The 12802-nt window shown below is 42.6% G+C and overlaps 1 protein-coding gene across 3 annotated transcripts in view; it reads right to left on the bottom strand.

The window, feature by feature from the left end:
- Positions 1-8526: 8526 nt before the first annotated feature.
- LOC124544766 (zinc finger protein 420-like) overlaps positions 8527-12802 on the bottom strand; it is a 165936-nt gene continuing 161660 nt past the window's right edge. For all 3 annotated transcript variants that reach the window (XM_047123442.1, XM_047123444.1, XM_047123443.1), the window contains exon 17: positions 8527-8876. In XM_047123442.1, coding sequence (XP_046979398.1) covers positions 8765-8876 — 112 coding nt within the window. In that variant the 3' untranslated portion in view covers positions 8527-8764. The remainder of the gene's footprint in view (positions 8877-12802) is intronic.

Here is a 12802-nt window from a genome sequence, read left to right as displayed (position 1 = left end):
ACGTTCACAACAGATAAATCCTAAGTTCTAACTACTGTATCTACCCCAAAACTAGTGATTGAATTTTGAAGAGAGAAACATCCTTCAATTCATCTATTTTAAAACTATGATACCACATTAGCTTAGCAACATCTCCTGCAGTCTTGCAGAGTTTCCAACATTACCCACCACATTATCTGCATAGATCGTGAATAGTAACAGCCATATAATCCGCAGTCTTGCAGGACTCCCAATAGTACCCACCACATCATCTCCATAGATCACGAATAGTAACATCCATATAACACTCACTCGGCATATGCCCCATGCTACTTTCACATCTCATGACAACCCCCAATTTAGAACGACAGGCTACATTCTACCTGCTAACAAATCTTATGATCCCGTCACAAAAATAGACCAATATTCCATAAGCTCCAGTGTTTTGCACTCAAGGAACACAGCATTAAGTCAGATGCCACTACCTACTACCTTATCGATCTTGTGAGTGAATGCAGAGTTCCACAGGAATGTTGTTGGTGGGATCTGTGTTGATTCCAAGAGAGAAGAATTTTAGTCTTCAAGTCTGCAGTCTTCAAAATGATACATGCGTATTCCATCATACTGCAGTAGATGGATGTTAGCATTATTGGCACATTGTTGTGGGTCCATTTAAATGATCACCCATTTTAGTGGTGGTCAGTTGACAAATAAAAACAGTACTGTTCACCTTGGGGACACCCAGCGCACAGTTGCTGAGCTTGCTCTACAGCCTGACTCAACAGAACAGTAATGCCTGTGTGCGCTCTCTTTTACCCCCACCCTGACCAACCAAAAAATTCCTTTTCTTATTTCCTCTTGTTCTTCATTACACTACTTATTACACTTCTCATCTCTCTTCCTTTCAATCCAACTTTACTTTTCAGTCTGTCCTCCTATCATCTCTGACTGAAACTGGCATAGCGTTTACCAGTGCACTATCTTTGACTGCCTACTCAGACAGCTTCCCCTTCATCTCTGTATCCCCTCAGCCTCACAATGGTTAATTCTGAGACTCCCCATCCCCACCCTTTCCGACTTACCCCACCTATTCCTCTTCTTTCCTGAGGAAGGAACATTCAAGTTTTGAAACCTATGTGTAATATTCATCTAGTTTTAGGTGTTTATATCTGCAGTACTAGTAATTTTACTTCATCAGGGTATGTACTGCCCAGTCATTCTGTCCCCATGTAATTTAGCTAGAAAAAGTTTACTTCTTATGTCCAGCAAAGCAAATAAAACGTATTTGCTATTCATATTCTACTAGTTTTTTTAGACATTGTTATTCATGGGTAACATGATTCCATGTAAATTATTCCACAATGTTGTGGCAAATGAATAGATATATTGCCCATTTTCTCCCAAACCTACATCATGGAAAAGCACAGCTGATATAGCATCTCCTTCTTTGAATCCACAAGTAACAGAAAAAGAATTCTGAGAGACTGTTTCATACTTTAAAATTATGATTTTTGAGGTGATATTTTTACAAGCTAAATTAATTCTTATGGGTACCCCATTAGATAGTTTCTCTTATACTATCGAATTCTTTCTAGGAACCTGTTAAAAGCATATTAACATCAATTCAAATTTCTTTTCAAGTAGGATTGATAAGATGAAAATATTATCCACTGCTGGGCCATTTCCTTCGAAAACCACAACAATTCCTTCCAGATGTGACTGTAGAGTTGATAAAACTAGGATTAAAGTATTTTGCATATGGAAAAAAACATTCCCTTATAATTAGTACAAACAACTGGGTCTCCTTTTCTATGTAATGGACAAATTAAAATGTTTCCAATCTTCTGGTAGTTGTGGTTCTTTCCTAATTTTGAAGTTTATCAAGAATAGGTAAATTCTTTACAAGTATCAGATGGTACAGCTCTTTGGTTCCATACATGTGGTTTCATTTCTTACAGAAAGGCTTTCTCAATTAGCCACTCAGTAGTCTGGTGCTCTACATTACTGTTTTGTGTTGATGTCACTAATACCATTTAACAGTTCTTCAGACCCGCACAGCATTTCCATCTATCTTTAACGTATTTTAGTTCTGTTAAAAAACTGCCATTTCCATCCTTCCAGTACATGGACAGGAGGCAGATAAAGCAGGAACACATGCTAAAATAAATACATGCTAGGTCAGTGATCAAGCCATAATTTGCCCTCAAAGTGCAACTAATTAGAAAGTGGCTACAGTCAAGATGAATTACATGCATTATACTCATATAAAGTTCTATATACTTCAATTAAAATAATTCCACGAGAGATATTTCAGTGAGTCAAATGGTTAGGGCCAGATGCCAGCCAATCATAGTTTGTTTCTCAAGCACCAATTGCTCACTGTGCTGCCGAGGTGTTTCAGGTTGGCTCTTCGGATTCTTGGTGATTTGTTATACTTCATCTCATGCACCAAACATTTAAATATGTTGCCACCTAAACATTAATTTTATATACAGTGAATGTTGCTTACTGAATATTCGGTCACCATCAAGTATTATTCATCTGGGTCCAGTTAGTCTGTGCCCTGAATCCATGTGCCTTTTTCTTCCAACTTGGCTCAGACTTCACCTCCTTACAGGCTGCAGATAAAGCTCTTGAAAATTAACTTCTTGTTCTCGTTCACTCCACCATATAAATAAGAAGTGAGATGCAGTTTACCTTCTCATTTTATCTTCAAAAGTACAACTCAAGACATGAAAAATGAGGACAGCTGTCTATTCATATACTGCCTCTCTGTGCTACCTACCCTAACAGAGTTGATATGTAACTTCATAATTAATAATTATGATACATTTATTATTTTTGACATTTTGCTTTCTTAGATTTCATGGAGCTCTTTCCTCCAGACAGCTCACTCTGTGGAACTCCTACTGTTATAACTTCAAGTTTAACAAATATATTTCAAGGACGACACAATACATGTAAGTCACAGATCAAGTAAACAAAGACGTGTGTGCACTTTAACAATCAAATCAGAACTGAGTCCGAGTCTAGTGGCCGCTGGTTGGCTGACCGCTTAGGTGGCGCTGCTGCTGCATGGCTGGCAGACAGCGCCGCATGTAGAGGACGCTCGTAACTGCGCAGCGGCACTTTGAAAGATCGGCGAGTCACAACACTTTTCCCCCCTTTGAAGTTTTTGCACATGTCTTGATCGAGGTGGTCTGTAGATTGCTAACATCCATAGGTGCTGTTTGACTGGCCGTAAAGTCTCAAGGAGGAGGCTTCCCGTATTGATGGAAGTGTCCCCTATGAAAACAGGCAGAAATGCAGGAGACGTTGGGGTGGCATCTGCTGGGGCCCTGTGCACCAATCTGCCCGTTGCAGCAAGTCTGGTCGTTATAATAGGAGACATGGACGATGTGTCCGCGTCCGTAGGAGAAGGTGGTGAGTGGGGTTGTTCCGACAGATGGTGGTCATCTGGTTCCTGCATGGGCACGTCTTCTGTTGGCGTCAGTTCTTGTGCTGGCACCAAGAAGATGGTGACAGGACTGCGTTGTGAGTAATGAGAGGTTCCAGGATCCCGAGCGTCAGGTAGAGCCGAAGGTGGTGTAGTGGCATCCGGAACAGGCATTGCCGGCACATGAGGCCGAAGCTGGTCCGAATGACGCACTGCAACACCCGTGTCCATCTGGATTTTGTACAGGCATCGGCCAGGACTCCATTTTGGGCGCCTGCCATATCCGAGTACCCATACAAGGTCGCTGGCGGTGAACCGGCCAAGCGAAGGCACCCGCGGCCGTGAGGTGGAAGGCTGCAGAAGATGAAGTACCGTGCGGGGCTGTCGGGCATGTAAGAGCTCAGCCGAGCTGTGGTTGCCCATGGGGCTGAAACGGTAAGAAGCCAGAAATTGGAGAAGCGCATCATCAGCAGCAGAAGAAGTCAGGAGTTTCCTCATCTGAGCCTTAAATTTGCGGACCAGACGTTCAGCCTCACCGTTTGACTGTGGATGGAACGGAGGGAACGTGAAGTGCAGCCGTGACGGGCACAAAAATCCACAAAATTGGAAGAGGCAAATTGTGGACTATTATCAGTAACAAGAGTAGAGGAAAGGCCTTCCAAAGAGAAAATGCGAGCTAGAGCATTGGTGGTTGCTGTGGTGGTAGGCAACGTGCAACGGACAATGAAAGGAAAGTTAGAGTAGGCGTCAATAACAAGAAGCCAATAAGTACCTAAAAAAGGTCCCACGAAGTCAGCATGAATATGCTCCCAGGGCTTCTCAGGCGAAGGCCACGGTGACAAAGAAGACTGCGGGGCAGCGGCCTGTAAAGCACAAGGGCCGCAGGCAGCGACCACGTGTGTAATTTCAGAGTCGATGCCGGGCCAGTACACATGACAGCGCGCCAGAGATTTTGTGCGAGAGATACCCCAGTGCCCTTGGTGAAGGAGGCGCAAGACCGAAGCATGCAAAGATGCAGGTACCACAACACGCGGCGAAGCATTTTCGGTGGAAAGGAGGATAACACCATCCCTAGCCATGAGGCGGTAACGCAAAGCTTAGTAGTTCTGCAACGGATCAGAAGTCATAGTGGATGGACCATCTGGCCAACCCATCTGAATACAGTGTAAAATCCAGGAGATGGTAGGGTCAGAACCCGTAGCAGCCGCCAGCCGGTCCCCGGTGTTGGAGAACCCGTCCACAACCCGCTGCTCGGCAACATCCAGGTGGAAACACAAAAGTTCGTCCCTATCGAATGCCAGATCAGGAACCATGGGAAGGCGAGACAGTGCATCAGCATTTGCATGTTGAGCCGTCGGCTGGAAATGAATCTCATAATTGAAACGAGACAAGTAAAGAGCTCAACACTGGAGGCGGTATGCAGCCTTGTCGGGAAGTGACATTGATGGATGAAAAAAGGAAACAAGTGTTTGTGATCCATAACAAGATGAAATTTGGATCCCTAGAGAAAAACACCAAACTTATGAAGAGCATTTTCAATTTGAGAATACTTTTGTTGGGCATCCGTGAGCATTTTGGAGGCATAAGCAACGGGTTGTTCAGAACCGCCAGAAAACCGGTGCGTAAGGACTGCACCAACGCCGTATTGAGAGGCGTCTGTGGCAAGAACAAGATGTTGGCCAGGTCAATAAGTAGCTAGGCACGGGGCCTGTTTCAGCAGTCTTCAATTTCGGGAAAGCCGCATCGCATGACGCGGACCAGTGAAAAGGCACGTTTTTATGCAACAGGCGATGCAACGGCTGAACCACCGAAGCAGCAGACGGTAAAAACCTATGATAGTATGCTATTTTCCCCAAGAAGGCCTGCAGTTCCTTAACAGATGTAGGGCGAGGAAGGGGGGCATCAATCGCAGTGACAGTTTGCTGAAGTGGACGAATACCATCCCGAGAGAGTTGAAACCCGAAGTACGTGATAGATGCCTGAAAAAATTTTTATTTCTGAAGATTACACTTAAGACCGGCAGTCTGTAAGACATGAAAAAGTGTGCGGAGATTCTGAAGATGTTCTTCAGTGGTGGAGCCAGTGACAACAATGTCGTCCATGTAATTTATACACCCCGGGACAGTGAGCAATAATTGTTCCAAGAATCGCTGAAAGAGAGCAGGGGCGCTGGCAACCCCGAATGGCAATCGTTGGTATTGATAGAGGCCAAAAGGCGTGTTAAGGACCAGAAACTGCCGGGAAGCAGCGTCGAGAGGAAGTTGATGATAAGCTTCTGACAGGTCAGGTTTAGAAAAATACTGGCCTCCAGCAAGTTTAGTGAACAATTCTTCAGCTCGAGGCATAGGGTAAGTGTCAATGAGGCATTGAGCATTTACAGTGGCTTTGAAATCGCCACAGAGACGAATATCACCACTGGGCTTAGCAACGACGACAACAGGAGAGGACCACTCACTGGAAGTGACAGGAAGCAAGACCGATGAAGCAGTGAGACGATCCAGCTCCCGTTTGACTCGATCACGAAGGGCCACAGGAATGGGCCGAGCAAAAAAAAAAAAAAAAAAAAAAAAAAAACTTAGGCCGAGCAGTGGGTTTGAGCATGATATGAGCTTCAAAGTCGTTTGCACGGCCTAACCCAGGAGAAAAATGGGACAATAATGTTGTCGACAAGGAATCCAATTGAGCTTAAGGAATAGCATCAGAGACGATATTGACAGAGTCATCTATGGAGAACCCAAAAACGCAAAAGGCATCGAAACCAAAAAGATTCTCCACGTTACTATGGCCGACCACAAATATGGGAACAGTGCGAATGACAGATTTGTAAGATACCTCAGCATCAAATTGTTCCAAGAGAGAAATCTTCTGTTTATTGTAAGTCCATAATTGCCTAGTGACAGGTGACAGGATTGGAGAACCCAACTGAAGATACGTCTGAGAATTGATGATAGTGGCAGCAGAACCAGGAACCACCTGCATGCAAACATCCCGACCAAGTATTTGGACAGTGAGGAAATAGCTTCCCTGAAAGGGGACAGTGAGGAATAACTTCCCTGAAAGGGAAGAAGTACAATTGACAGACAACACAGAAGCAGAATCAGCGCCACGTTCATGAACATCAGGTATGCGGTCGGATTTGCAAACAGATGACACATGACCCATCTTTTTGCATTTGTGACACACGGCCCAATGTTGGGGACAATCCTCTTGTGAATGTTTCGTAAAACACCGCGGACATGAAGGAAGTTGCCGTGGAGTTTGCTGCAGTTTCTTAGAGGTTTGTTTACGGTTAGGCTGAGGCTGCGCTTGGGACCGTACTGCGGCCACGTCGGCCAGCGGGGACACACCACACGCTTCGTCAACAGCGCACAGAGGTTGTACGTCCCTGACGTCACCCCATGCCTCTATTTGCGCTCCAGCAGCGTGAGAAATTTTAAAGGACTGAGCGATGGATAGGACTTCATCTAGAGTCGGATTTGCCGACTGAAGGGCACATTGCCTAACTTCTTTGTTGGGCACTGATCGGATAATAGCACCCCGTACCATGGAATCGGCATAAGATTCTTTGTGAACGCCAGTAACAAATTGACACTTTCAACTGAGGCCGTGAAGTTCAGCAGCCCAAGCGCGATAGGATTGATTCGGTTGTTTTTGACAATGATAAAAGGCAACACGAGAGGCTACCAATTGTGTACGCTTTTGAAAATATACGAACAGAAGTAAGCACATTTCAGCAAAGGACAAAGACACAGGATCTTTCAAAGGAGCCAATTGCAACAACAACCGATACATTTGAGGTGAAATCCATGAAAGGAACAGAGACTTACATGTTTGGTCGTCCGCAACATGAAATGCCAAGAAGTGCTGTCGAAGACGTGTTTCGTAGTCAGACCAGTCTTCCACCATCTCGTCGTAAGGAGGAAAAGGAGGGAGAGACAACGACGAGAGACGCCCTGCATAGTATGCCGCGACGAAATCACGAATCGCATTTGTGAGAAGCGTTTGCTGTTCTATGAGACCTTGCAATAGTTTCTCTAAAGTAGCCATGGAAACCAGTGGGTCAACGATGAAAAAGAAAAATCCCATCCTTGTTGCCAATTGTTATAACTTCGAAGTTTAACAAATATATTTCAAGGACGACACAATACAAGGAAGTCACAGATCAAGTGAACAAAGTAAGACATGTGTACACTTTGACAGTCAAATTAGAACTGAGTCCGAGTCCAGCGGCCGCTGGCTGGCTGGCCGCTTAGGTGGCACTGCTGCTGCATGGCCGGCAGACAGCGTCGCATGTAGAGGACGCGCGTAACTGCGCGGCGGCACTTTGAAAGATCGGCGAGTCACAACACCTACCTACTCAACAGCTATGGTCGCTGACTGCCACTCACTTCTGTACAGTCACTGGTTCATTAGCTCTGGTATCAGCACCTACAGTTTTTAAAACACCTCACACAGTGGGGTGCTAACCACTACTCTGTCATGAACATCTTTTCTCTTATACGTATTTAAGGACGTGATAGCTCTCATTCAAGGAACGGGATGTATCATTACACTGCTTGTTCTTTAAGTGTATGCAGAGAGTGATGTTTCAGCGAGTCAAATGATAGGAGCCAGATGCCAGCCAATTATTGTTTTTTCCTCAAGCACAACTTGCTCACTGTGCTGCTCATTCTTTAAGTATATGCAGAGACTTGTAAAGTGTGGCTGGTGGCACACTAGCAGCAACACTGCCCTCTGCCCCTGAAATCTGTAAATCACAGTTATTTTATTCAAGCTGTAAAGAAGGTGAGGCAACCACTAGGTTTCAAAGTAAAAGTAACATGGAGAATACCATTGCTACCAGATGTCATTATCAATCTCCAATAGTATGACTGGATTAGACATTAGTATTTTAGAGGGTTCTTTTTTTACAAATTAACAAACATACTGTATTGATTTGAAGTCATATAATTCACCTGGAGGAATATTTTGAAAATATAGTTTAAGAACGTTTATTGTTTGTATTGTAATTTCCAAGTAAATTATTATGTTGGAGATAAGCCTCTGTAATGAGGAAAAGCTCAAAAATAATAATAATAATAATAATAATAATAATAAATAATTCACAAGCCTTTAGACAAAATAATTTTATTCACAAAAGAGAATCGCAAAAGAGAATTTTGTCATGATATTGTGTGTCAGCACTTGGCAAGACAACATTTCACTTGTCTGTCTTTTCAGAATGCCACTATTTACAGTACGACACTTTGATGTTGTACAGCTAACAAGTCACTCTGTGGCTTTTTGTAACAGTTCTGCAGGTTCTGTTTAAGGCAGAAATACGTTTTGTCTGGAGGGAATAACCTCTCGTCAGCTAGGAACTGCAGAAATGTTGTTGTCCTCAAACTCTTCAGACATGATTTCCTGGACACTGTTGAAGTCTCCAAGTTCCCTCTTCTGAGCAGCTGCTACATGGCGCTGCCTGTAAAACATTTGAAAAATAAGTGTATTATATGTCTTAACAGGAGAAAAACATATTAGAGAATTTACTTTAAAACAGGTGTGAAATACATGGAAAGTATTTTCATAAAGCCTTTATATTTATCTAGAGCACAGAGGAACACAGACTGGCAAGCACCTACAAAAACCTGCAGTACCAGACTTCAAGCTTCCAACAACAAAAGTGGATGTTTTCAACCGTTACAAAGGACAAAGTAGTTCCAAGACAACGTTGAAAGCAATAAAATAGCACACAGAGCAGCTGATGAATGGAGGGAGAAGAGGAAAGTTAGAAATGCAAACTGCCTTTACAATAGCTGTGATCAAAAGTATGCTGACGAGCAAATCAATTAAAAGACAGCTGTCAAGCTGAAGAATGAGCATTCCTGTACTCATCACAATTGTTACATATCACATTACCTTCATTGCCTGCTCACACAGAATGAGTAATACAAGATGTTTTATTGTCTTTTATTAGGGCTAAAAGATTGTGAACTTCAGCTACATTAATACTCCATAAGCCACCTTATGGTGTATGGTAGGGGATATTTAGTGTACCGAACAAATACGCTCGTTGACTCTTTAAATCACATCGTGATGTAGAATACCTCTCATGCAGTGTCTGCTGTGTGAATTGGCTGTGCACCTTCATGTTGCTTTTACACGCATTAAATTAATCTGTAAGGAAATATGCTGCTCTTCACTGGGTCTCTTCTATTTCCTCAATCTACACTGTCTGGTATGGATCCCAGACAGACTAGCAATATTCAACTATTGGTCTAACAAGGGTCTTGTAAGCTACTTTCTCTGGACATTAACTATACATCCTGAGAATCCTTTCAAAGAAATACAAATCTGGCATCTGCTTTATCTGCAATTTGTTTTATGTGGTTGTTCCCCTTTATATAGCTTGGTATGTATGCTCCGAGATAATTTATGGATGTGACTACTTCCAGTGATTCTCTGATGATCATGTTATCTCCACTTTTATTACATTACATTTGTTTAATTTGTTTATGTTGAGGGTCACCTGTCAATCCCTGCTACAGGCACTGATCCTCCTCAGGTCTTCCGGCATTGTAGGTTGTATACCTGGAAGAATCCCGGAGATACTAAAAGGTATCAGATAGATTATATAATGGTAAGACAGAGATTTAGGAACCAGGTTATAAATTGTAAGACATTTCCAGGGGCAGATGTGGATTCTGACCACAATCTATTGGCTATGAACTGCAGAAACTGAAGAAACTGCAAAAAGGCGGGAATTTAAGGAGATGGGACCTGGATAAACTGAAAGAACCAGAGGTTGTAGAGAGTTTCAGGGAGAGCATAAGGGAACAATTGACAGGAATGGGGGAAATAAATACAGTAGAAGAAGAATGGGTAGCTCTGAGGGATGAAGTAGTGAAGGCAGCAGGGGATCACGTAGGTAAAAAGACGAGGGCTAATAGAAATCCTTGGGTAACAGAAGAAATATTGAATTTAATTGATGAAAGGAGAAAATATAAAAATGCAGTAAATGAAGCAGGCAAAAAGGAATACAAACTTCTCAAAAATGAGATCGACAGGAAGTGCAAAATGGCTAAGCAGGGATGGCTAGAGGACAAATGTAAGGATGTAGAGGCTTGTCTCACTAGGGGTAAGATAGATACTGCCTACAGGAAAATTAAAGAGACCTTTGGAGAGAAGAGAACCACTTGTATGAATATCAAGAGCTCAGATGGCAACCCAGTTCTAAGCAAAGAAGGGAAGGCAGAAAGGTGGAAGGAGTATATAGAGGGTTTATACAAGGGCGATGTACTTGAGGACAATATTATGGAAAGGAAGAGGATGTAGATGAAGATGAAATGAGAGATAAGATACTGTGTGAAGAGTTTGACAGAGCACTGAAAGACCTGAGTCGAAACAAGGCCCCGGGAGTAGACAACATTCCATTAGAACTACTGATGGCCTTGGGAGAGCCAGTCATGACAAAACTCTACCATCTGGTGAGCAAGTATGAGACAGGCGAAATACCCACAGACTTCAAGAAGAATATAATAATTCCAATCCCAAAGAAAGCAGGTGTTGACAGATGTGAAAATTACCGAACTATCAGTTTAATAAGTCACAGCTGCAAAATACTAACGTGAATTCTTTACAGATGAATGGAAAAACTGGTAGAAGAGGACCTCGGGGAAGATCAGTTTGGATTCCGTAGAAATGTTGGAACACGTGAGGCAATACTAACCTTACGACTTATCTTAGAAGAAGGATTAAGAAAAGGCAAACCTACGTTTCTAGCATTTGTAGACTTAGAGAAAGCTTTTGACAACGTTAACTGGAATACTCTTTTTCAAATTCTGAAGGTGGCAGGGATAAAATACATGGAGCGAAAGGCTATTTACAATTTGTACAGAAACCAGATGGCAGTTACAAGAGTCGAGGGGCATGAAAGGGAAGCAATGTTTGGAAAAGGAGTGAGACAGGGTTGTAGCCTCTCCCCGATGTTATTCAATCTGTATATTGAGCAAGCAGTAAAGGAAACAAAAGAAAAATTCGGAGTAGGTATTAAAATTCATGGAGAAGAAGTAAAAACTTTGAGGTTCGCCGATGACACTGTAATTCTGTCAGAGACAGCAAAGGACTTGGAAGAGCAGTTGAACGGAATGGACAGTGTCTTGAAAGGAGGATATAAGATGAACATCAACAAAAGCAAAACGAGGATAATGGAATGTAGTCAAATTAAATCGGGTTATGCTGAGGGGATTAGATTAGGAAATGAGACACTTAAAGTACTAAAGGAGTTTTGCTATTTAGGGAGTAAAATAACTGATGATGGTCGAAGTAGTGAGGATATAAAATGTAGACTGGCAATGGCAAGGAAATCGTTTCTGGAGAAGAGAAATTTGTTAACATCGAGTATAGATTTAAGTGTCAGGAAGTCGTTTCTGAAAGTATTTGTATGGAGTGTAGCCATGTATGGAAGTGAAACATGGACGACAACCAGTCTGGACAAGAAGAGAATAGAAGCTTTCGAAATGTGGTGCTACAGAAGAATACTGAAGATAAGGTGGGTAGATCACGTAACTAATGAGGAGGTATTGAATAGGATTGGGGAGAAGAGAAGTTTGTGGCACAACTTGACTAGAAGAAGGGATTGGTTGGTAGGACATGTTTTGAGGCATCAAGGGATCACAAATTTAGCATTGGAGGGCAGCGTGGAGGGTAAAAATCGTAGAGGGAGACCAAGAGATCAATACACTAAGCAGATTCAGAAAGATGTAGGTTGTAGTAGGTACTGGGAGATGAAGAAGCTTGCACAGGATAGAGTAGCATGGAGAGCTGCATCAAACCAGTCTCAGGACTGAAGACCACAACAACAACAACAACAACAACTTCTCCAGTGACCTAAGGAAGTACACTTTTGCTAGATGAGGAGCCTGCTGTATCACATTCCCTATGTAGAATTTTACTAGTATTACTTCAGGTCCACAGGCCTTTCCCCAGTCAAACATTTTCAATTGTTTTTGAATCTTATGGTCACTGAGTTCGATATCTGTCATTCTGGCACTTGTGCGATGCTTGATGATTTATAGGAGGAACAACAGTATTAACAGCCCCAGTAAAACATTTTCTGCAAAAAGTCATTTAGTATTTTGGCATTCTCTCTGTCATCCTCCATATCGATGCCATTATAGTCCCAGAGTCTTCGGACAGAGGGCTTTAATTTATTTACTGACTTAAGATTGCTATTTCATAGGATTTTCTGTCAAGTCAGTGGGTAGAATTTTACTTCCAAATCTGTTGAGTGGTTCATGCATGGCTCTTCTTACGCTAATTATAGTTTTGTTTAGTTTCCGTCGGTCTGTGATGCTTTTGCTCTGTTTAAATTTACAATGAGGCTCATAGCAGCTTTCTAACGCATCT

The sequence above is a fragment of the Schistocerca americana genome, chromosome 8, assembly GCF_021461395.2.
Source record: "Schistocerca americana isolate TAMUIC-IGC-003095 chromosome 8, iqSchAmer2.1, whole genome shotgun sequence".
Taxonomy (NCBI): domain Eukaryota; kingdom Metazoa; phylum Arthropoda; class Insecta; order Orthoptera; family Acrididae; genus Schistocerca; species Schistocerca americana.
Note: the sequence above shows the minus strand (reverse complement) of the source record. Positions and strands in the feature narration are given on the sequence as shown.